Source organism: Synchiropus splendidus, chromosome 1 (assembly GCF_027744825.2).
Source record: "Synchiropus splendidus isolate RoL2022-P1 chromosome 1, RoL_Sspl_1.0, whole genome shotgun sequence".
Taxonomy (NCBI): domain Eukaryota; kingdom Metazoa; phylum Chordata; class Actinopteri; order Syngnathiformes; family Callionymidae; genus Synchiropus; species Synchiropus splendidus.
The window spans coordinates 13,517,830-13,544,293 of NC_071334.1; the positions used below are offsets into that span (position 1 = coordinate 13,517,830).

A 26,464-nucleotide genomic window follows, 5' to 3' on the forward strand; every position below is an offset into this window, starting at 1 on the left:
ATGTGATTCATGCCAGTGCTTAGCACTTTGTCTAGTTAAACAGCAATGCCACAGTGGGTTGATTTCCCATAATTCAATGCTTCAAGTGACGAAGAACCAACATTTGGGCATCCTTGGATGACATGAAATCCCTAACCACTTGCTCATGCTTATAAGAAGAAAGTGCCTACACACAATTCTGCTCTGCTGTGTCAGGGATGACAGCCTTTGCTACAACATATCTCCAAGACTTCAGGTATTAAATGAAAAGCAGGTACAAAGGCAAGACTGTCTAGTTATACAAAAGTCAATAATATATATAACATATCTAGTTATATAAAAGTCAATTACCAGGACCACCTCTTCCAGGATGTTATTTTACTTTGGCAAATCTACATGTCACAAAGCCATAGACAGCATTTCCGCACATCAACTTTTGTTAAAAGCTCACAGTTGCCCTGCGGCCCATAATAATGATGTTGTTGTTTGTTAGTCCCTTTGCCAACATTACTAAATAGCAATCTGACCATCCTGATTGTGTTTACTTGGGCTTTGCAAGGTCAAAAATATCACGATCATATTCTACCATGGGATTTCTGGCCATTTTTTTTTCTGTCCAGTCCACTGAAAAAGTAATGATGTGGCGTTGTTTTGAGCAGCGGGCCAACATTAACTTGCTATCCACTCTGCTGTTTATTTCCAGAACTGTTTGTACTTCTATCCGGTACTCACTCTCTTGTGAAGCCGGAGTTACTTTTAGCTGTTCTAAGACAGAAACAAATAGTTAGGTATTCGCACTGGCTGTCTCAGCATAAATTGCACAGCAATTGCACAACAACTCCAAATAGCTGCTGGTTAAATGAAGACATACACCTGGGAGGCATGCAGGCGATTTTATAGTGAGCCTTGTCCACCAGTACAAAAAATGGTGACTAAAAATAGACATTCAAGTCCCATTAATTCAACAATAGAAGAGAAATTGGTGCCTTAAGTAGCATTGCACATGGCTGATGTTGCTACTTGTGATTCTGACTCCAGTCGGATGAGCTTATTTGAACAGGTATTTGAGATGCAGTGGACAGGCCGAGGATATACAGTTTGATGAGACCTGCAACTGAGCATACGCAGAGAACAGGAGAGTCAACAGTAGCCAAGGCAGCACATTTTCTGATCTGGGCATTGTTTCATTCGCCATTGCAGACACAGCTTATATACTGCTTCCTGTTTGTCTCTGAGTCCATTCATCAATATAGACAAGAAATCATTCCATAGTGCAGAGTGCAGTTGAGGGAGTGCCTGAGTGCATGTTAGCATGTGCCTGTGTGGGCCGAGATAATCTGGTTATTGATTCTGCCCAGAACCAGAGCTCATGTAATCAAATAGCTGCAAAGAAAAGACAGGCGTCCATCAGCTATCTAAATGAGCAAACAGTCGGACAGAGATAGCCGGTAAAAGTTTGACACAGACAAGCGAGAATTGTGTCTCCAGACAAATCTCTTGAAAGCCTTGCGTCTGTAGTCATTTCTCATTTTTTGACATTTAAATACTAAGCTATATTAATCCAGAACACTACATCTATTTCAGCTTTCCATAAAATGTGCTCCCAAAGAATTCATGATGCACAAGTCATTGCCTAGGCAATTTTAGATTGAACGGGAGAATTTATCGCTCACGCATACAATGCCAAAATCTCATCCCAATTTAACTAGATGTGGCACAATCCAAAAGGGCTGCAGCATGACATAAAAGTAAGAGTTAAAAAAAGCATAGCGGAAAAGATCAATCCTGGAGTGCAAGCATGTATTGTGTAGTTTGTTCAAGAGTGTGCATGAATTGTTATATGTCTGATATGCGGATTTGGTCGCATTCTGTCTATACAGTGGTCTATGTTGATTTGTCTGTCAGTCTCAGCGGTGCTGCTAACATACTCACAGCGAAGAAATTTGTCAAATGCGCAACTTCCAGTTGTTTTTAAACCTGATGCTACTCTAACTTGACCACACACCTTCACGACAGAATGATGGAGTGTTCCTTGTCTGACCAGCGACATCAAAGACTGTCCGCACTGAGCTAACAGAGCTAACAGCTAACGTGACGTCCCCCTTCAAAACTAGACAAGCAAAGTTTGCTTTGCTGTTTTAAGGTTGGCTAAAAACTAAATGCAGAACCGAATAAATGCGCTCCAAAATGTGACGAGAGGAAGAATCATTGTTGTTAGGAAGCAAGTTGAGACAAAGAATGTGAAAAATTTGTCTGGAAACTTTCCAATCTACAATAAAATAATGCAGAAGAGAACTGATGTAAACACTTATTTAAAGTACGTAAATAAATAAACCATGATATACTTTTGCCATATTGCTCACCCCTTTCTGGATTTTTTAAAAAACAAATACGTTTTCTGTTGATAACATACCCAAATAGCCGAGAGTCAGTAGCTACATTTTTAAAAACAAATTAAAAAGGATTTTCTGGGACTTTTGACGAAGCACAATTTCACATTGGCCAAGGTTCCTATGGTGGTGTGCCGCAGGATGTTTTCAATGAACCAAGAGATGGAAAAACACTGTCTTAGACAACTGCTGACCATGGTGTTTTTCAGCCCAGCAATGATCAGTATTTACCTTCACTGCACTGGTTATTCAGTAATTGACTACTGGTTGCCATCGTGAATCAGACCCCTTGGCTTACTCAGCAAGTAAACTAAATACGATCCATGCGGTCCATGTCAACGCCGTGCAAACAGGGAAATGCCTGACCTCAAACTTCCACTGAACACAGAAGCGGCACAGGCATGGCCCAATGTCGATTTCCTAAAATCTTTTCTACAGTGTGAACTAGAACTGCCTGTAATTTTAACCAGAATGTAAATATTAATATATGTGAAAATAGTTATGAAGTTTGTGAACAATTGGAGATGATTGTACCACACATAAGGAAACATCGATGTGCCTGACTGCACATGGGTCTATCAATAACTTTGAAGCAGGAACCTTGATAGTCTCTTAAAGACATAAAAGTGATGCTCATCCCACTCTAAACATACTAAACAAGCAATCGCTGAAGGCTCTGAAAGAAATTGTGACAATTAATCAAATAACGAATACAGCTGAGCCTTTTTCTCACACATTGGGATAAATATTCCATCAATAATTCATCTTACTACAGAAGCATCAATGATTAATATGTTAGAAGCAGTGAGGCTGTCAAAACCCTGACCTTGAAATGTCCTTTTAAAAACGCAGAACCTGCACTGGGGCCGGTGAAGATGCCAACAAATATAACACACAGTCAGACAGACTCGCGCACGCACACACACACACACACACACACACACACAACCTGCCTGTGGGCTTTTTTTTTCTTTCTAGAATGCAAAATGCCAATGATACAAGTCCGCTGTGTGCGCACTGTCTCACGAGAAACTGCCACTCAATTCCAAACATCTGTATGAATAGCAGAACACACAGGGAACAGTCAAGAGGGAGAAAGAGAGGAGTGAGGGAGAGGACGAGGGAAGGGATTGAAACTGAATGAACACTAAAGAAGCAGGAAATGCCGATGTTCCTCCTGCATCTTTTACTCAACAAAAAGCGATGCTCACATGAATACCTCTTTCCTCCCACTATATTTTCCATCGGGGTATTTTTTCTAAAAAGCAGCGACGCACAACAAGGGCTCCGTCTTCTGTTTGCTAGTGGGCTGGGGCGCTAACACTCCCGAGCTGATTATATGTCTGTCTGTAGCAGTTTGAGCTGCTGCCAAAGGAATTACGTTTCATATTTGTGAATGCAGCTTCCCCTCAAAGCGGAATATCTCGCCATGCTGCTCAGATTTCTAGCTATTTGAAAAGAGGAGGCAGAAAAAAGGAAAATGTCTTAAATAAATGAAGAAAGTCGCAGTGGAAGCCTATTAAATTTACAACGCGACCGTTTTGCGAGTCTTCATGTGTGTTTAGGCAGTGCACAAAAGGAATATTTAAAAACCAAAGCGTACTAATTGGAACAGAGATTGTTACAGCAGCTTTTTTATTCAAACAGGCTTTTGGCTCATTAAGCATTTCCATCCAGCTTTGATTTAAAGAAAAGTGGAAAAGACGCTTACAGAAAATGCAATATTGACACATAACGGTCCAAATTGAATATGACGGAATAATGCATGTAAGAAAATGGCTTGACAGGAAATTACTCGATGGAGGAGACAGGATGATAATTTTGTTGTCACTTCGCACATATTGCAGAACGATACCATGAGCCACAATTTTTCCTCGGCTGTTGTGTTTTCGACGGCGTTAGTTTGTCAGTCTGATTGTTTTTTTTTTTTTAGCAACATAACTCACAAAGTTTTGGACATATTTTGGTGAAGATTTCAAGACATGTCAGAAAGATAAGGAAAAACAGATTTGGGGGTTTATTCGGATGGAGGAATTAGGGCTACTATTCACACATCACTTCTGCATTGGTCTCAGTGGTCCACCACTCTAGTTGGTTGGAGACAAATGTAGTTAGCCTTGCTTGAAACTTACTGATGCACTTCTTGCATTTGGCATTGACTGCCACTGTATCATCAATATATATATTTTATTCCTGTGACTGCAACTACATACTATTATAATGATATACTACTCTATTTTGGGATTAAATTAAAGTCAGTCTGTGCTGGTCGTTGAGTCAAGTGGAACCATCATTTCTTGGTCTTGGCTAGTAGTGAGTTTTTAGACATGTCTGCTTCAGATTATGGTGTGAAGGAAAAGTTGTGATGTCCTTATATATTAAAGATTTCCCTTTTTTATTTTTCTTCACATCAAGGTCACTGGCACTTGGTTAGATCAGGTCAATAACGCCACGTGCCAACAGTGAAGTTAAAGACCCCATTTATTTTTAATCACGCAACAATAATTATCAATAAAGTGCCCACGTGATTTATTATGCTTAATCCAGAGGGTGGCGCTGTGTACCTCAGCACAGAGATAGAAAGGAAAGGTTGAATAATATAAATCACCGTGATGGGAAATTCAATCTAGGCTGCCCAATGTAGAGGAACAAGTTGTGTCTTGCTCAAGGACGACATGACTCATCATTCTTGGTGGAGGGAATTGATATTGTGACCTTGTGACTGCTGACAGACTGCAAAAACTACTGATCTATGCAGCTTCAGAGAGTTCAATTTTCTGTTCACCACATTTGGGCCACTATAGATGGCACTCTAGTATCCTACTTACTTGTACAGTATGTAATGTTAGCGATTGCATGACTATAAATAAAAATCTGTCACACAACCGTACACAAAACAGAAAAGTAATAAGAACTGCAGTCTCAAACTCATGGTCTGGGGGTCATGTCTGCCCCTCAATGTTCCTCAAATAATTAACAACTCCAAAAATTAACAATTATTATTAACAGCAACCAGTTTCAGAAAACCATGTTTGGTTCCCAGACTGCTTTGGTCACCTCTGTGATTGAGTTTGATACACTGCACGTTTAAATATTTTAACCACCAGTAGCAAAAGCCAGCTCCTTTTACATACTTAACAATCTTTGGCCTTCAAGTTCCCCTCTTTAACCGTAGCAGAAAAAGCATAGACACCAAATGCGCAATGACCTTAGAGATGATGATTTATGAGCTCAAACAAGAGAAATAAATCAAATAATGGCAGAAACTGTATCAAGAGATCCAGCAAGATCAAACATTTGCAGTTCTTATTCACTGCCCTACTGTCTTTCTACTTCTGGGGTGTCATTTAGTTAGATTAACAATAGATCACCGAGACAGCTCAAACTCACGTAAGACGTCCAATGAAGTCTTTTATTCTTTCCTCTTGTTCTTCTACTTTTGTGTCAAATAATGGCGACATCATTAAAAAGCTAAGAATCATGACAATCTAATCTAATCTATATCACTATAGCGCAGGCATTTTAAAATGTGCCAGAGAAGTGTGGACCCCCCCCCCAGTTCAAGTTGATACAACCACATGATATAACTACTCAACTAAACGCTGAGAGACATTAAAAGACGAGACACCAGCCCACTACATGCATTATTTACTGAGGAGGATGTAGATCAGATTAGCTACACTATTTTAAAACCTCTGGCTGCCACCTAATGAACATCCAAGACCCATGAGGAAAACATGAAAGATCGTAACACATCTTACATTTTCTCCCTTTGAAAGTGTGAGCAGAGCGGGCTACCATGTGGTGTCACAAGAGTCACTGAGGATGATCTAATTTCCACATTTTTCAGCTAACTAAGAATCAAGAGTGCTCGCAATTGAACAGGTATGTATCTGGAACAGGTTTGCTCTACAGCATTAGGTACAGCTTCCTCTCCTGACATACCCCCTACCATCCATTATTACCTCACTCCCTGGTCACAACTTAGAGTCCATTATGCACAATCCATGGCCAAACCAAACCCGTCAAACAGCTTTACCATGTATTTGTTGACACCCCAAAGTCAAGGGGAGCAAAATAGTTCACAATCTGGCATGTTTTTCAAGTAGATCCATTTAGTCACTAGTGATTTTTTTTTTCTGGAGGATGCTACTCAGACTACAGCTCAATGGTGTAAACTTACACTGCAATCCAGTTGTTCTTTGAAATAGTGATTCTTTTCTGTTGGAAAGATGAGCTGAAGATTTGCAATAGTAAGTCAAGCATACTCAGAGACAGACCTGTAGTTTAAGTTGGAAGCCTTACATTCACAGCGAACAATCACCCTCCACTATTTTAGACCTGCAGATTCATTTAACATTATTTTTTGCAAGTAATGTGACACAAACAAGCATCATTTTTGTGAGTGTATCAAATTCAAGAGCATAATTACATCATAAAAATAATACGTAGTATACGCATTGTTTTATCACCCTCGGTCTGAAATGGAATATACAGTAAGCTATGTCTTGGTGTGTCCAAGAGCCACACTGTTAATGATATATTTCATATTTATGTCCTCCATTCCTTCGCTATATCCACAGCTTAATCTCAGAATGGAAGAAAGGAGAGGACAACCTTTTAACATCAAACACTCACACACACCTAAGAACAATTTAGAGTCATCAATTAACCTTTGTGTGTTTTGAACTGAGGGAGGGAGGAGAGTTCCCTCAACAAAACCCACAATTGATAAAGAAAATGTGGAATTATAAAAGCCACTGTAGTTAGAGGAAAAATACTAGATTATAATTCCACTCTGGCCAGGGAACATGTCCTGATGAAGTGTCCAGGGAAAGGTCTTCTAAATGTTGACAAACAATGTTTACCATGAAATCCGTCGGTTGAAATGAGTAAAAAACAGCCTTATTTGAATTATCTTTTTCTCCATTTTTATGAAACCCATAAATCACCTTCACTGAACGTCTCATCAGAACCTCACCAGTGATGTTCATGTTATATCATATTGCATTTACATTTCATCGGGCGCTGAATTATATTCATCTCACACCTCAACCTATTAGCATTGACGTGTATAACCTTGGAGCTCACGGTGTTCTGCCTGAGGGTAATGGAGTCACTACTTGTTTATGTGCGTACGGGTGTGTGTATGAGATGATAGCCAGGTACCCCACAGGCTCCCACCAGGTGGCTTCCTTCAACATGCTCATATTAAATACCAGCCACTATTTTATTCATGTATATACCCCGAATTCAGAAGCACATTAAATGTGCCCATACTAGTCCTAATATAACGCATATCCATCAGTCATGTTCTTGCTAGCTTCCGGTGTTACTCCAACAGGATGGAAGAAAAGGGAGAACAGGCTACGGGGCCAGAAAACAAGCAGGGGAGTTGCCTTCCTTTCAATTAGCATTTTGATTGCAGTCAGTGGAAAAAAGCCAACTCACAAACAATCAAACATTTGCTTGTCATATAATTAATAATGCTACACTTGTTCTGAATCCAAATGAAAAGTCACTTGCCTGTAAACATCTAAGAGATCCATTTTGAAATCAGACAAAGGAAGATAAAGTCTTGAGATGGTGACGCAACATTGTACTATCTATGACAGTCAAATTGACAGTGAGTTATATAATTCATTTCTTTGAATATGAAGAGTGAACGTCTTCGAAAGTTAAAGTGAGTCATGAAAAGCTGTGCAAAGCAGAACACGTAAAGATGGCTTTCACTATTTTCCTTCAAGGTGGCGTGCGTACACACGGAAAATACGGAAGTGCACATTTCTACTGTATTCCTGCACTACACATGGTTAACACACTTACACTGAGCACACAAGCAGCATGACGGATAACATAATTACTCATCTTATCAACGGGGAGACTTTGCATTCATGAATTTAAATCCGCAAATGTCGGTTTGAAGAATAAATGTAAACGCAATGCAAGCAGAAGTTGTGAAAATGCAACCAATTGTACAAACTGAAAAATAGGTGTAATTTTCCCCTCTCCTGTCCTTGCTCTTTTCCCCATGCATCCGTCTTGTGACTCCCACCTTCCTCCATCAGCATGAATCTGACATTAGTGTGGCCAAGGCATCCAACACTGAACCCTTTTATTTAAAACTTTGCTACGTCAACCTTTACTGACATGCAATTTGCCATCACACTAGTAGACTTGTTGGATTAAACAAACAAATAAAAAATGTGATGAAATTCTACAACTAGATTTTTCCATCAACAATAAAGATACAGGTTAGAACAAATACAAATATTCCGCATTACCAGTACATCAAACAGTCTGCATTCTTTCTTACCATCTTAAACCCATTCCACTCCATCTGGGAGACGCCAGTCGTTGTCTCTCTCTCGCTCCTCATACAAAAGCGATATCAACGTCTCAGCACAGGAAAATCAACTCTTTCACTGTCTCAATCTGCTCGGGTGACACAGTCTGTCTGCCTCTCTCTTCCTGCTGGAACGCTAGTGGCGAGTCGAGAGCCGCGTGCTGGAGGTGGATGAAGCAGACATCGCCTTCTTCCACAGATGCTGAGAGCAGAATGATGAGCCTGGATGAGAGTGCTGGGCTGCAGCAAGTTCCCTCCCTACCTCCCTCCCTCAGCCACCCGCCCCTTCCACTCTGCTCAACTGGAGATCACAAGCCGTGTACCCCCACCACCGCCTTCCTGCTTGGGCCTGTGATTGGCTTCTTGGTTTGCCTGTCAGCCCCCAGTCTTGCCTCCCCCTTACTGAGTGTTAACACCTTCGCTTTCGTGCTGGCTCAGAGCCTTCGTCGGCACACGCCAGCCTCTGCCTCAGAGTTTGGCAGAAAAAAAAGGTTTTTGAATCCCAGCAAAGCAATCAATCGTTGCTGAGGTCTGTGCTTGAGAGAGCCGGACAGAGAAGCGTGGAGCTCTCGGAGAGTGATTGCAGCCTCAGGCACTATGGTAATAGGATGCCTGCGCAGCACTGTGTATATAAATTAGCTATTATGGCTGAATGTTTAAATCCCATACACATTTACGAGACCATGTTGACAACTTATCAGACTCTTTTTAGCCTGCTGCCACTTTAACTCCCCCAGAAAACACTTACACCATCGAAAAATCTTTCATTACAGCGCTTTAAAATATGAGGTCTTGTTTTTATTTGATTTTCTTTATAGTGAGCAATATTCAGCACGACAGCATCAGCTGGGGTTCAGATTCGAGAGCTCCGAAACACTGATGACACCGTTTCCACTGTTTTGGATCATGTTGTGTAAACGTGCTGTATTATATCTGTTATGTAGCACTGCACAATGTTTACATTTCAATAATTTACTTGTTATACATGTTATTTTTTTAAATTATTATTTGTTATAATAATGGGCTGTAACATATTTTTGGGCAGGATAATAAAATTAACAACAAATTTTATCATGGTTTTTGAAAACAAGTATAAAAAAGTAAAATCTATGCCTCAGTACTCAGATACTGAGCTTCATATCTGGACATTTAATCCAAACTTATGACTGCCTCATTTGCTAAACCCAATTTATGTTCCTGTGCAGGAGGTAATTATATAAGGCAATAAAATAATTGATGAAATGGACAACAAATGGGGAAATGACATCTGGCTTGCAGTTAAAACACTTTGGTAAAAGTACTTAGTAAGACTGCAGTTAAATACAAGAATTATTGTGTATCGTATATAATGTTTAAAGTCTAAATTTTTACATCAGAGTTACCAATCCCACCCATCTACTTCCCAATGGGGTTTACCAGCCACTTTGGAAAAGATACAGTATGCATTAACAAAATGGCCAAGAACAATGCTTGTTTATGGGTTTCGCAATTTATATTACTCAAAGAACCACTTAAACCCAGTGCTTTCTCAGCTTTGAAAGACCATTAATAAAATTAATATATAGTAAGACCATAATGCATTCCTCAACAAAGCCCAATAAAAAAGATTAATGTGGACTGTTATCGTATTAATGGACCACAAAAACCAACCCATCTTACACAGATGGAAGCTTGGCTTTCAAATTGAAACAAATACCTTCTTTAAACCGAGGCAACCTTCCAGTCAGTCTTATACAACTTGGGACAGTAAATACTCCCAGAGCAAGTAGAATAAATACTCCCAGAGCAAGTAGATTGTAAACTATTAGCACTTAATCAAAAGTCAAATGTTGACTGTCAACACCATTATTACTTCATACTAATAAAAAGAAAGACTTGCTACTATCAAATTAGCTCACATTTTTTGACAGCTGTGCATTTATCCATGTTTAAATATATATCTTTTTTTTTCTGATCCTATTACTACTATTCCTAACATTAAGTCTTTTAAACTTGTGTGAGTTGAAATTATGAACATTATATAAATTATAAGACTTGAAAACTATTATTCAGTATGTCATTTATACGGACTAATATAGAGGGGAGTACGGACAATAGCATGAAAGTAGAAACATGCACACGCTCCCCACACACACACTTTAAGCAAATTTATATGAGGGGCCGTATACGGCTCATATTCTCTCCACTCACACACATATATACATATGCATGTATACTCTCTCCTACATACATATGTTCTACCTCTCTCTCTCTCTCTCAGACACACATTCTCGCTCTGATATGCAGATATATACTCAGTCTCACATACATACATTCTACCTCATACACATATGCATTAAAATAAAAGTGAGCATATAAGTGTGTGAGAGCGTGTATGTATGTGTGTGAGAGGTAGAATATATGTACAGTATATACTGTAGGAGCGAGTATACGTGTGTGAGAGGTAGAAAGGATGAATTTTCTTTCTGTCTTATAGGGTCCCTAACACATTTATATGACACAACAGTACAGCTACACCGGGTATCACGAACGTAATTCCGTGTGATGCGGTTACAGTACAACAGACGAGTCCACCTGTTCAGTGCTGCAACATGAGCGCGTTACTCCAGCAGATAACACAAAGACGAGACTCCAGCCACGTTGCTACCTACTCACCATGACCATTCTTGGACCACAGAGTCTGAACTTGGAAGCTTAGGGAGTGGAAGAGCCGGCTGATGACAGGAGTCGTGAATATCAAAAGAAGGACGCGGCGGGAAAACTGAAAACTGCGCCTCTTCCTGCGTCACGGAAACGTCTTAATGGACTACAAACGACAAGCCGACATGAAACCTAACTCGCTGCGACTGACACGACGTAAAACATTTACACCTTTGTAGAAATCGTAAAAGAAATTGATGGAAGCGACTCCTGCTTGTGATTGGCTAACGAGCCATAAGGGGGCGGGGCACGCGAGGAGACGGGAAGGAGGGTTGTGTGAGAGGACGCAGGGACAGGGATGCTCCATGCTCTGAGGATGGAAGATGCTGCTCAAGATCACTTCTGTTTGGAGTGGTAGGTCGCGGTTACTGTCTCCGGTTTGAGTTCAGAAGAGCTCGTTCACACGTCGACAAACGGACCAGTAGATCTGAATCAGAGTTTATGTAAACAAGATGCGTGTCCCGAATATCTGAAAGGTAATTTAACTGCTAAAAAACAAAGTTGGGGCAAAGCTGTCTCTGTCTTTCGCGCCAATATCACAAGTCGACAAGAAGAGGGAGCTCTTGCCTCCCTTGGTGGCTCTCTGAGGACAGCAGCCTTTTCATACAGGAAAAATAAACTCTCCTTTTTCTAAATGAACAACATGCACAAGATCACTCGTTTAACTCCCCAGAACACTTGTGCACCTTTGTGCAGACAGTGAATATCATGGTGGGTAAGGATCAATTAAGAAATCTTCACCACTGTTATACATCAACAAAACTGTTATGAAGTGATTCTCTAAAAGCATAAGGCAACAAGAGGTAAAGCAGAAAACACTTGTCATTTGGCAGCATTTCTTTGGATTCCGTATGTTTGCTGCGGTTAAGGCATATTTTTATGTTCGTCTATGTTAGTCTGTAACCAACTGACTGATGACTGTAACTAACCTAACCATGCAATTTATTTTAATTCAGACACACAAACGAGTTTCATCTATCATCTGCTATATCTTCCTGTCATGCTAATGCATATTGATGAGAAGAAACATCATATTTATCTGCAATTTTTTCAATCCAGCGGCAAATTGGGGTTCCAACTTTTGATAGCATGACTTTTAAATCAGAGATGCACTTTCTGAGAGAGTAAAACTGTCAGCTCACATTATATATACACAGGCATATGAGTGGATAGCTAAGAATTGTGATGAATTCGCTCAAAACATTTGTAATATCATCAACAATGTTGTGCAGTATTATTAACATATGTTCCAAACGGCACTGAACATGTCTGCATTAGATTACATTGATAATTCATAATTTATAAAGAGATGTGTCTTGTCATTACCTTTTCTCTGCCTTTGCCTTTTTAATTGTTGATGATTTCCCTTAAAATGCTTTTTTTTTTGCCAATAATTTAAATATGATTCAAACTAAACAGTCACGGCCCACATGTCATTTCAGCAAATTGCTTCGCAGGACGATGGTTGAAAATGACTGCAACAACTGAGTAAATTAGCCCCAAACACAATCTGCTCATCTCTCCCTCGTCTTGTGAGCTGGTGTGAGTGTGTGTTTGTACGCTCAGGAAATAAAGAAATGAAGGGAACCATGCTGCTGCCATGTCCTAGTTAAGCCTGCACACTGTGCGTTTGAATATTGTGTATGGACAGATGGAGGGAGTGTTTGAGACATTCTATCAAGGGCATTCATGCTGATACTTTATAGTCTGGATGTCGTTGATATTGCTGAGCAGCTTAATTATCGACAGCACTTTTGTCTCTCTCTTTTTTTAGCATCGGCTCAGTGTCTTTGCGGGGAAAGATGGTGGCAGGCATTAGTGCAACATGATTTGTTGGCTTGGTGTTTGGACGTTAACCTTGACATCAGATGCATATTCTCTTTTGGTGTAAACTATTTCACAATTTACTCTTTTTTTCATCCTGGCATTATAGTTTACCAGTGTTCTTTACTTCCTTTTTAGGGCGACTGAAAACTCGATACATTTCTGATTAATTTCTACATGCAGGACTATTCAATATTACATTTCTACCCACACATTTTAATTCATACAATTGATGAATAGATGATTGACTTTTGTCTCCTTTTTATGCTCAATAGTTGCATAGGAAGAGAAGTGGGGAACCCGTAGAACAGGTGACTAATTCATCTCATGATGCGGGTCATAGAGTTCGTTTTACTTTTTTTTCTGTTTTCAGTCTGTGAAGTGAACCATATAAATAGTGGCGAGATTGTTGCGCCTCTGTCTCATTTGATTTTACCTGGGCACATTTTTCCAGAGTCAATGGCTTTAATAAAAGCAGACTGAACCACCTCTTCGTGTCAGTCAAAATTCCCGCCTGAAAAAAGGTAATTATGTGACTTGCTAACCTTTTGCTCAGCTGAACATCTATCAAGCAGAATTAAAATTGAGTGAGTTATTGACTTCCTGTGGACAAGCTACTCAAATTTGGGTTTAAATTTGACAGTACAAAACAGTGAAACATTGCTGAGTCTGCACTTGCAAAGCTCTTGACGCTGGTGCCTGAGACTTATGTGTATTAAGGAGGTTCTTCAGGGATATTTGTGTAGGGCCTGGTGGTGTATGCACTGCAGTCAATATGGCCTAAATAGTGTTATGGTCCTTAATTCATTCTCAACTGTCCATAGCTGGACTCATCCTTGTGTCATCCCCTGAATGGTCGGGTCTATAAGAGCTCTCTCAGACAGTTACTCGCGGAGAAAAAGAATTTCAAATCATAGATCATCCTAAATGCATGTGAACTGTGAGAGGACACAGGAGTGATGGGTGAAATCCCACATTTTCCAAAGCTAATCACTCAGAAAGGATTCGCTCGGAGCTGGATTCAGATCAGGGACCTTGCTGCGAGGGAAGAGAACTCACCACAACGCCACTGTGCTCTCCCAGCGATGCTAAATTCCCTTTTTCTCTAACCCCATAAACACACACGCACACACACACACACACACGTATTTCCAGAATCACTCTGACATAGCCGCAGTTTTAAGTGCCGGACCAGAAGAGTACTTGAGCCTGTGCTCCTAGCATGCAAATTTAGAAAGAGAGAATTGGCTAATTGTGGTTAAGTCTCCCCTCTGCCTGTTTCCCACCCCGACTGAAAAAGCAGCCCTTTAATTGCATACATAGCGCTGACTGTTTGAATCAGCGGGCGGAAAGTGATAATTGCTGACTGAAGACGTGTTATCTGTCAGATGTAGTGTTTCAACACATGTCCAATGTTTCCCTCTCCTTAATAAGACTCCTATTTAAAGAAGTGCCATGGAAGTGTTATCTGCGTGCACTGAAAACCACCTTGTTATTAACAGCAAAGAGAGACTTGTTGTGCGGCTGATATGATGTCTGCGTTGCCTCAGAACAAACACGCGCGCTGCTAACTCATAAAGGAATAAACAATGTTCTAAATGAAAATCCCCCATATGGCAGCGGGATTTGAAACGAGGATGGGAACGGCGTCGGCTCTATTTAAACTGGTGGATTCAAATTTGGAATATCACAGCAGTCAATGCAGTAAAAGAGCCCAATATGTTTAATAACCCGGAACACTCTCCTCAGTATGCGGCAGCTTACTCAGCCTTTTTTTTTTATTATTTGCCCTTGAAGGATAGATTTAGTAGCAGAAGTGAAGTTCAGACTGGAGTAGACGCTTGCTGTGCTACTCAGACTGATGATCGCCTCTGTCTTGGCAGGTGTCCACCCTCTGCCGGTAACAATCAACAAATGAGAGGAACGGCCTTCAACTGGCCTGTCTCCTTTGCCAGCTTCAATCTCAGCATCAGTGAATCCCCGACATCAGACGGCCATTAGCATCATGCAGCTGGAGCTGCACAACAATGGGTAGTTTGGGCTCCGTTGACTTTTGTTGTTTGCCCTCAGTGTTAATACCAGCAGCTTTATTTTCACGAATCAATGGTGCACACGTTGTAGATACTGATTTTTTTTCAGTAATTTCATGGTCTGAAGATCACGCTGCACCTGCTACGCTGTCTTACGTGAGATCAAATCGTCTCTTTTATTTCCCCGCTAAAGAAAAAGGCCACAGTGTTCTGACATTTTAGTAATAGCCTGCACGGCTAAAAGTAGCTCTTATGATTACTGATGCTCTGAAGTAGCAGATTGGACACAATGGCACCTTGTTTAAGCCGCAGTGTGAGCAAATGATGTTAAATGACTTTTCCTCATAGAGAGTCGTTCGCGAAAAGTCTTTGAGCCAGAAAAGGAAAAAAAGTAATGAAGGGGAAAGTAGTCGAATGGAAGAGAATACAGAGAGGAATGCAAATGGGACTGCAGTTATTTTGTATTCTGTAAACATGCATCACATGTTACTAAACTCCATCAGCATCAAGGCAATCCATGTCGTAGCATAACTACTAGTCGATTTGACATTTGATTTGTATTTATTCAGACCGACTGAATCTTCTCTCAATTATTGAACGGTTCAGGATTTAAAGGGTTAAAATCATTAATGATTCCAACAACTCGATTATGCCCATTGAAGTCTGAAAACTGACCCCAAAATGCATGACGCAAGTCCATGAAAAACACAAGTCACACTCGTGAATAAGTAAGGTACACAAAAAGTACCATTTTTGTGTACCATAAAACGTCACCGCAACAACTACAATTTGTACCGTCTCCCAGTCATTTGTATAATCTCTTCATCCTCCATGAACTATCCTCACAGTGCTCCTCTATTGATAATGTCCTCTTTTACTGCGCTGCTGCTGCAGCCTGATAACAAACGATGCCATCGTGGCTTGAGAATCAATTGTTCAGTGACTTTTTTATGGACTGAGTGCTGCATTTAGGAAATGCTCCTAATAAGACTGGGAATAGATGGATACTTTTTTTTGTGTGCTCTGAATTACGGCTTGGATCCTGTAGACCAGATCAAGAGATTTATTTTCTTATAAAAATAAACAAACAAAATAAATAAATCATAAATCATTTGATTTATGATTTATTTATTTGGAAAACATTTATTCAGACAAAATTTGTATCTTTGGTTAAAATGAAAAAGAAAAAGTACTCAAGATAGTTTAAGCAAATGGCTTCCTTGTGTAATTACACTTACTTAGAGAAAGTAAAGACCCCTTAGGAAATTTTATTGCCACTCAGCTGTAGACTTTCGATATTCTACTGAGCTAATTTAAATTTGGAATTATTAATGGAATCATATATATATATATATATATATATATATATATATATATATATATATATATATATATATATATATATATATATATATATATATATATATATATATATATGAATATCAGTATATCAGTATACTAGCTGAAATGCACAAATGCATACTTACCTTACAGTCGCACCTGAAATCATTATATCAAGCGCTCTACCTCACTCATTGAGTCCTCTGAAGAACACATCTGGTAAACAGACTATAGCTAGTGTATATTAAGATGCTAAATAATGAAATATGAGTCTGACAGTTATTATTTTTGTTTAATAGCCGAAATGCTGAGTCATATCTAAATAGAAGTAAATGAGTCTTGTGCATCCAAAAAGCCTACAAAAAGGTTAAATCAATCATATTTTTCTTTTCAGCTTTTCGAAAAAAAAAAAAAAAGGTGCACCTTATTGTGGATCTAACAAATGTAAGTGACATTTAAAGAAAACATCACTAACCAATCCTCAAACATCCTCGTTGGAGCATGTTTGTAGTCATGATACATTTTCAGCTTAACCCCTGCCAGAGTGATTCCCATGTCGAGAAACCCTTCAGATCCGAAATGAATTCTCCACGCTGATCCTGGAACAAGGCCGTGTTGCATTTGTCACAGGCGCTTCCTTGAACTCAAAGCTGTTTGCTCTGGCTGCAGCTTTGCCGACTGCAGAGTTGTGACAGGAGCCGTTTGAAAGCTCAGGCTGAACGCTCTGTCACTATCTATGGAATACGGGGTGAGCACTTAATCAGAGGCGGTAGAAACTCTGTGGACAAGCAGCCGCCGTAGAACTAAGCCAGTATGAAGAGCATTTTGTTGTTGATAACAGCAACTCTAACGTCTTGGTCTAAGGTGTGTGATAGCAGTTCCAACTGACCCACGTATCAGGAGAAGCTGCATCTAGGAAACCTACATCTACAGGTAAATCAAGAAGATATGTGTGTCCTCTGAAGGCTTCATTGTGCAAACCTGATTAGAGGACATGGATTGCATTGGTTTATATATTTTAAAATGTATCACTTTTCATCCAAAAGTCTCCCATAGTTGAAGGTGAAACTTTTCAGATTATTAGTAGTAATAACTGAACTTGGTATCGTAAGGGAAGCTGTTTTTGCAGAAAAGAATGTCCTCATTTGTCTACGGTTATTATTCCACAATGCTGTCATTATTGATAATGCTACTATACTGACATATGTCAAGCAGGAAACATCATTATACATATTGTATGCACACTGAATTCATTCTCATCTGAATAATCTGAATAGAATTTTCAGTCCCACTCTGTTTTCATTCAGGAGTCTTGTGTGTTATGCTAGTGCTCCTTCCATCTTTTTTCTCACCGAAATGGCCCTAATATTGTTTGTATCACTACATGATGGTGCAGGCAGTTCCCCTAAATGTGGCTAGTTGATTGTAATTAAAAAAAAAAAAGTACAATGGCAATAAAGGACAAGAATGAATTCTCCACACATGACCAAACAGGTTAAAGGTGTCTCATGTAAATGAAACAAAGTTCACAAAAAGTATACATCTCCGAATAAAACAGTTTCTCTGAGATTTTAAAGAGTGGACTGTGATCTTTTCAACTACTGCTACTACAAGTACTAGTACTCATAATAATAATAGTCTTGAAATTACAACTTTCAATCACTCCTGCTGGACTGATGTCTCTGCGGTCTCACAAGTTTATCGTTCCTGTAAATCTCTTCAGATAAACTGATCTATCTTATTGTAGTTTCATGTTATGCCATAAAATGAGAGGCCACTCTTCCACATAATTCAGTGATGTTCTGTTCCAAAATATCATGAAGTGAACAGCTGACTGTGGAAGTAAATTTAGTTTTGTGGCATTTATATATTTATGGAAGGTTGATAATGTCAGGGCCTCTATCATTGCATGATAAGCGAAGAGTAAAGAAAACAAAACAAAAACAAAAAAAGATTACTAGGTTTTGTATATGCAAGGAAATAATTTTAGCTTATGATGACTAATGGCTTCTTAACTCTCATATTTTCCATGACTATTTGTTTTATTAGAAATTCCTTGTGTAATTGATGAAGCCGATAATGGGCAGTCCAGGCCGACATAAATGAGAGGCTCCCGGGATGAGCCCAGAAAGGCTTAGGTATGCATTGGCAGTTCAGTCTAGCATGTGCATTGGCACCGAGAGTGAATTCTCAACAGGACTTGGGTGGATTAGTGTCCATTTGGACAAGAGAGCAGGCTGCAGCTTAGGTTGACATTCAACTTCATCTGTCCAGTAGCTCAGACTCATTAAAATGTTCTCTTTGCTGGTAATTAGCATAAATATGTAGTGGGATGTATACAATAGCGTGAGCCTCGAGCTAAACTAGACAACTGCGATATATTAAATATGATCATTGAGGTGCATCCTGAGGTAAAGTAGCAGTGGGTTTCAAAGCTGCGGGGATGGCAGATCATTTGTGTTTGATCTTTGTCGCCGCATTTTCATGCTCGCAGTTTGACTGGTGTGATCCATCTGTTCAGGGCTTTTATTAACTCCACCCTTCCTGCTATACCCTTGAGCTTCAAGAGTTCCTCATTGTGTCAGGAGAAAGGTAGATATTTTCTTGCAGGCAACCGTCACCAGATACGATGTGATCCTTTGCTTTGGTAAAGAGGCGCATAAAGGACATATTGATTTTCACTTAAATATTTTTATACAGCTGTACTCCATCGTTCTACTAACACCCAAGATTGCATTTAGTCACCCATAATCTCAAATGTTTTGTTCACTAGCCATACACAAGTAGGCCGGAATGACCAGATATATTTAATGTTTCTATTAAAGAAAAAAAAAAGTGATTTTCCCTCTGCAGGGAAAGGTTAGTTATATTCATCATGTCACCGTACAAATTCAAGCAATCTTTCACCATCAGACCTGCATAAATGGCATCTCTGTGGCTCTTGATAAGCTATAACCTTTAAAAATTAGAGGCATGCAGAGTCCTCACACAGGCCAAGCCTGCGGCGCTATGGACCAAATCACGCCCAGGCTGCACAAATCCAACTCTGGAAATGTCACTTCATGCTTAGCCGCTCTTTTCTCATGCTTGAGAAAAAGCAAGTGGGCAGTACATAACAGGAAAAAACTCTAAAGGCTTTCAGTTAAATGCCTCCATGCTTGGAGGGGAGTTTCAATAGCTTCATGTTGCTTCCTTGAAACGCACGGCTGATGAAAGAAAGCAACATATAGTTGCTGTCAGCGTTTTCTTGATTTGTGGTGAAGGTAGAAACAATTTATCGCCAGATTGTTATGATAAGTTGAATTGATCGTTTCCTGCTGCAACAAAGAGCACTGAATAAATGTTCAACAGGGAATAGTCTGCATATACAACTCCAGGAGACATATAGGTGCTGGAGCCAATAATATATAATAATAATACTCAGTTTTACATACCACATCTCTAAAACAAGGCTTTAAATTAAACATCTCTCTGAACTTATTAAACAGATCCACAGATACAAACCTGTTGATACAGATACACATTAGTGATAGTATGTCACTGACATTTTTTTAATAAAGTATTTCAAAAACCTCAGATATCTACCCTTAATCATTTGAAACATTCAAATAACTAATATGAATTATTAAGTTTATAAGTAACCCATGATAAACAAAGAGGTTTGTGTGAACAAATAGCTTTTTATTCATGCAATATAACCTTCAGAAATGGAAATCAGGGACACGTACAAAGCAATATTTTCATCGATCAATGTAAAGTAGGTGCCTCCCATCTACACAGTTCTCATCCCTAAAAAGGCTTGCATATCCCTGAGCTCAGCTAAGTGCGCAAGACGGAGAACTTCCATGTCCAGTCTCATTCAGCACAGTAATGTTTGTTTCTCTGCTTAATTAGCCTCTGGTTACTGGTTAACTCCCAGCAACCTCACTCCTTTCTGTTTTGAGTGTGCATGTTCTCCCAGTGTTCGGTTGGGTTCACTCCAGACCCTCCAGTTTCCTCCCACAGTGCAAAAACATTCAGAGGTGGGTTCGTAGTCTAAATTGTCCTCGTGTGAGTGTGTGTGTGGTGGATAGTTTGTTTCTGTGTGCCATGATATAAGCTGGCGACCTGTTTGGGGTGCACCCCGCCCCTGTCCTGAAGTACCTGGAAAGGGCCCCACTCTCCATGTCCCCCAAGTGGTCATGATTTCAATCAAACGTACAGGGTCAAACTTAAAAGCAGTTTGATTTTGGTGGTGTTCTATAGGATTGTTTGAATTGAAAACTGTTGGGATTTTACTGAAGCTGAGCCTTGCTGGAGAGTATGCCGAGCACACGTATATAGGAATGACCAATGAAACAAGCACAGCACTGGGCACGACAGAGTCAGCAATGTTCTACAATGGGCCCCTTCAAACACAAATACAGAACCAAAATAAGTGGTCCTCAAATGACACTCTAGGCTTCCAATTATGGTCTTTCGAGTGATATGTTTTCTTTCTCATTTCTGCTGAGTTGCCTTTTGATATGACTTATGAGACTCTTCACAGAATTCAACGAGTAAGATCACATAACATGAAAACCTAACATGAAAAGAAAGAGCCCAACATCTGCAGAGGGAGCTGTGAGGACTTCAACAGTCGATATGAAGCACTAGTGCGTCACCCGGCCATTCATCATTTATTCATGGTGACAGCAAATGCGTCGCCTCGTCCCTGTCAATGAGTGAATCAATAATATGGCATCAGCTTTGAAGTTACCAATTCTGGGAGAGGACAAAATAGTGTAGTTAATCAACATGTCAGAATCTTAAACGCATGTGATCGATCACAAATCAGTTGTTTGACACTTTTCCTCTCATCACCGCTCACCTAACAAACACCAGAGATAATACATCGATAGTTCAAATTGAGGTGATCAGAATCATTTTGCAGTAAAAAAGCAAATATGTCAGCATTTATTCCGTTGTTCGTTTGTTTCTGGGACGACAAAACTGAAGCCGAACTGACACACAAAGGTCAAGTCAGGCACCCCTGATCGCTTGTACCACGGTTGTTCATTTCATCAACACTGCTGGATTTAAACATCTATTCACTCAGTAAATCTGATGTTATGTCTATTGTCTGACCTGATGCAATGTATGCATTGAGCAGAATCAGGCTTTAAAAAAAAAAAAAAGATCATTATGCAGGCTGGAAATGAAATCTGTAAAAGTCACGACCCTCCCAACGTGAAGCATTTTTCTGCCATTCCGTTAAAATCATCTGCATTTGTTTGCAAATACTAGAGTGAGCAGAATTTCCCCACACAATAATGCTATCTAGCCAGCCTTGTCTGCTTCATTATTCTTTCTCTATTTATCCGTTAAGCCGAATGATATAAGTTCTGCAGGATTTGAAAACATTGTCAAAGAGAGGCAGAGAAATTGCTTCTGAAATTAAATGCCTTCTTCCACCAAGAAATGAAAAACTCGTGGGAGGGTTTGAATTGAAGATGATAAAAAGAGGAAATGGGAAATGTGTTACATTGTTGACCTGTTGAACTCTGAATGTAAACACTGACTTATGACAAACACCTCAGTTTTATCCAACACGATTTTGGAAATGCTTAATATAAATCAGCGCCAAATGATGTTAAAATGTTGCCACTTTACTACTGTTATGGTTGTTACTACTGCATCATTGCGCTCATTTGAATCAACAAAAAATGAGTAAAGATAACTCTACTAGTCCATCGCTTCTCCATTATTAAAACTACTGCCGCTGCCTATCATCTGCAGATTGTATATTCATCGAGTTGTGTTTCTGTAGTTTTCACAGTGCTGTCTCTTCAGAGGTAAAATTAAATAACATAATAATAATAATAAAAATGCTGTGATCATATTTTTGGGACCTTGATCATTTGTGAATGAATCTCATCAGCTTAATTTGTGTTTGTTTAACAAAGATTGTTTACACAACTGACGGATGCCTCGGCTGATGTATTTGTTGTATTAAAAACCAGAGTAATGTGTAATGAAATGTATGTTAAAAGGAACCCCGCGGACTGACTAAATTGGAAGGGAGTGAAGAGACGTAGTGCACAGAGAGTGTGTGTGTGTGTGTGTGTGCGTGTGTGTGTGTGTGCGTGTGTGCCTGCAGACACCTGCTCCTTTCTGCAGTGATGGCTCCCAGCGGGACACTGGCTCAGCTGCTGATCACTAGGCCCTCCCTGCAGCACTGGTGGCCACACACACACACACACACACACGCACTCAAACGCACATGACATGCAGTTCTTCTTCAGTGAATCTGAACCCTTTAGTCGCCCTCCCAGTGTCTGTTTGCTTCTCCTTACATCTTACACACCACAGGCCCTCATATCAAGTGCGAACAAGCTCGATGGACACACTTGCATCGGTCTACATTTAAACAACAGCGCGGTGAGCGTATATCCCGCAATGAAGCTGTGCTAAATGAACATATCTGATGGTGTAGATCTAACATCACGTTTGTTCCTGCAATAAACATTCATCATCGGTTCTCTATCCTGGGCGTCATTCTGTTTGAGGCACCTGTTCGTATCTCAGCGAGAGCCAATGTTTAGCATAAAATAGCTAATTTCCTGAATATTGGGAACACTGCAATCAAGGAAAATAGGGAACGCAATAAGTGGCAAACGCTGGGTGGTAATGATTGTTAGAGAGAAACAGGGATGACCTCTACGCATGCTCCCAGAGGTGCTTTTCTCAAACACCCAACTGTCTTGTTTGAAAACGTTGAAGGAGAAAATATTCCAGTTGTCAAACACAGCCCAGTGTCACAGAGAGAACGGCAGCTGTCTGCAGCGGGTAGTCAGTGGAGCCTTCACAAATGAATGACAATCAGATCTCAGGCACAGCGGACTGCTCTTTTCTTTCTTTCTTTTTTTAACGTCGTGCCAATGACACGACACGACACGACAATCCTTCTTGCATTTTTTTCAGCCATGAATTTCTTGGAGCTTTCAAAACCACGATTGGCCTGCACCGTTTCTGACAGACGGCTATTTCATTTCTTTTATTTGATGCAGACCGTGTCCTCATTTGTTTTTTTTAAATGAGAATTAGAATTGTTTGGCTGTTTTTTTTTCCCGCAGCTTGTGAGAACTCAAATTATTCACTCAAAGAGCCACAAACAAACACACTCAGGGCAGGACGCTTATGGACAATTTCTGAATTAAATAATACTGAAGTGGTAACCAGGAACCATACCGGAAAATCAATGAAGAATATGGATAAGAATATCATTCAAAACATTCGATGGGTGATCATATATCATGTGTAGAGGATGACAACAATGAGGAAATTCAATGGGATATCGTGGAGCAAATAGAAGCCACTTAAATCTTCCATCAAATGTATTTAATGTATGCAAATGATTCGGCTGCTTAATGACTGTGCCATTAATCATTATCACTGGTCTTTTTAAGGACGGGTAATCATGCATGAACACACACTCACTTAGGCGATTTTTAACTGCTGCACAGCCATATGCAGTCAGAGACACACACCCACGTCGGCACATATTCGCACCCCAGCACACATAGCTAGGAACATGATGGGTGTTAGCCAACTTAAACTGTCATTTAAAAATAAAATTAAAAAAAAATCCCTAAAACATGCAAATTGACTTGAGAATCAATCAATAAAATTTAACAATGATTGATGTTGCACCGATCATGTGAATTTATGAATTTATGAAATTTCCATTAAGTTGCACCTGGGCTTTTAATGGCAGTGCAGCTTTTCCACAATGCTGTTCGTGATGTGGCATGGTTGAAATATGTCAGCTGCCATGTGCGTTTAAGATGCCATTAATATGTCTCAGGATCCCGGGATAATACCATTGAAGCTAGACTTCTGACTGTCTGTCTTTCTCGCTCTGCATCAGCATACATGGTAACCCTTGGGTAGCATCAGCATGGCACTGTGCTACAAAGGCTTCCAGAAGACATTGTGGTATGGGTCTGAGCCAGATTAAAGCAGAGCTGAACCAATGAAGACCCTGCAGCTGATCAGACACCCACAGTTTCATGTAGTCCAAACGCAACGAGATTTTTGTCTGTGCCATTGCTTGCCATTTCCGCTACCTTCAGAAGTAAATATGAATTGCGGTTTCTCTTTTCCAAAACTGTCAACCATGTCACCCGTGATGGCCTGCTGTGTTCATGTGCCTGATGTGTTGCTAGTCAGAGCTAAACTTCCACTGCGAATGATGAGTTGTCTTTAACATCTTAGTTTAAATAAATCATGAGTTAATTTCTCATTTCAATGAACCCTGAAGCTATAAAAACCAGTTTTTCTACTGAGTACCACAAATGATATGAAGATCAAAACAGGCACTCACAAATACTTGCACGCACACAAAGACGTTGAATTCCCTCGACAACAGCCTGGCAGAGGCTAAAGACAGAGTGGGCGTAGACTAATTGGACCAACATAATATAGCAAATATTTACTAACACTATCCCGGACACACAGGTCTCATGATTAATTTGCTCTCTTTCTGCCCTTTGCTCGCTCCTTCACACTCATAAATTCATATTACTCTCCAGTCTCTTTGTGTTCAAGTTCACTGAAGACATGGAGATATACGGCACTGCTCTGTCAAACCTCTTACCAGAGGTGACTGTCAGCCCATCCGGGCACGCGAAGACAGGAGATCCCCGGGAAATAGTGCGTCTCAGGGACAGAGCCCACGCCACTAGCTGCTAGTCCCAAGAGCTGCCCGTACCTCACCATCATCTTGAGATGCTGCTCACAGAGTACACACACTCACACACAGGCGCAGGATGAGAGAACAGAAAAAAGGAGAGGCTGGAGGGGAAGCAGGATAGAAACAGGTAGAAAGGATAACGTGGATTGTAAAGGACAGAGGGAGAAATACGAAAGAAGAGAAGAGAGGGGAATTACAAAACACTTGCTCTCACACAAATGGATGTGTTCAACAAACACATACAAGTGGACGCATAAACTTATGGACATCGAAAAGATGCACGTTATTTACCGTCATCGGCACAAGCAAGTGCGATTGGTTTAGCAGCGTTTCATTATGACAATGGAAGTCAAAACAGTAGCTCGCCATGTGCTCGTACACGTGTGCGGAGTGGAACTATGCCTTTGTTCGGACCATTAAAGAAAAAACGAAAAGGAAATTTCAACATTACGTCTTTTGCATTGGCACAACAGCAGAGCATGCACTTGCTGGAATAGATAGACATGGGGATGGTTGGCAGCAGACACACACAGGTGAGGCGAGGCGAAAAAACAAATCTCTTTACCTCATTGCTCAACAAAGCGGCGTTGAGTGTTCGGCTTATTTCGAACATGATCAGGTCTTTCGGGCTCTCTCCGATAATAATTTCAGAGTTCTTCAGCTCCTCTTTTTTTCTTTGCTATCGTCGGGGGTCAGTCCCGAAAACACAAAAAAAAGAAAGAAATAATAAAAAAAATGAAATCAATTGAAAAAAATACAGGGATACAAAAAAATCCTTTTAATTTTCTGAAATTGAAGTTGTGATTTCTCAGTCCTCTATTTTTTTTCTCTCTCTTTCCTGCCTTTTGATGCACCCTGCTGGCTGTGGTGGTCGCGTTTGTGCCCAGGATCTCCGCACGCGTCTAAGTAGTCAATATGCAGTTCTTTTTTTAAAATCTCCCCAGAGTCAGCACATTAAAACAGGCAGTCAGGCAGTCGGTGGGTCGGCTTGGCGAGCTGGCTGGCTGCCTTATCTGTCCCCCGCACACTGGCTCACACAATACGCTCCGATCCTCACACTGCTCGCTAGCAGATTAGCCTGTCCCAAACCATAGCACTTAGTTTAAACTCCCCTCCCTTTTCCTCTCTCTCTCTCTCTCCG

General features: G+C 40.2%; 1 protein-coding gene across 7 annotated transcripts in view; it reads right to left on the reverse strand.

Annotated features, from left to right (window-relative positions):
- The window catches only part of elavl4 (ELAV like neuron-specific RNA binding protein 4), an 80,167-nt gene extending 53,703 nt beyond the window's left edge, over window positions 1-26,464 (reverse strand). For 4 of the 7 annotated variants that reach the window (XM_053865578.1, XM_053865551.1, XM_053865570.1 and 1 more), the window contains exons 1-2: window positions 11,371-11,585; window positions 8,686-8,917 (exon numbers count right to left, since the gene is read on the reverse strand). In XM_053865578.1, coding sequence (XP_053721553.1) covers window positions 8,686-8,748 — 63 coding nt within the window. In that variant the 5' untranslated portion in view covers window positions 8,749-8,917; window positions 11,371-11,585. Of the gene's footprint in view, window positions 1-8,685; window positions 8,918-11,370; window positions 11,586-25,888 lie in introns of those variants that run through there. The other 3 variants (XM_053865597.1, XM_053865587.1, XM_053865561.1) reach the window with 2 other exon arrangements.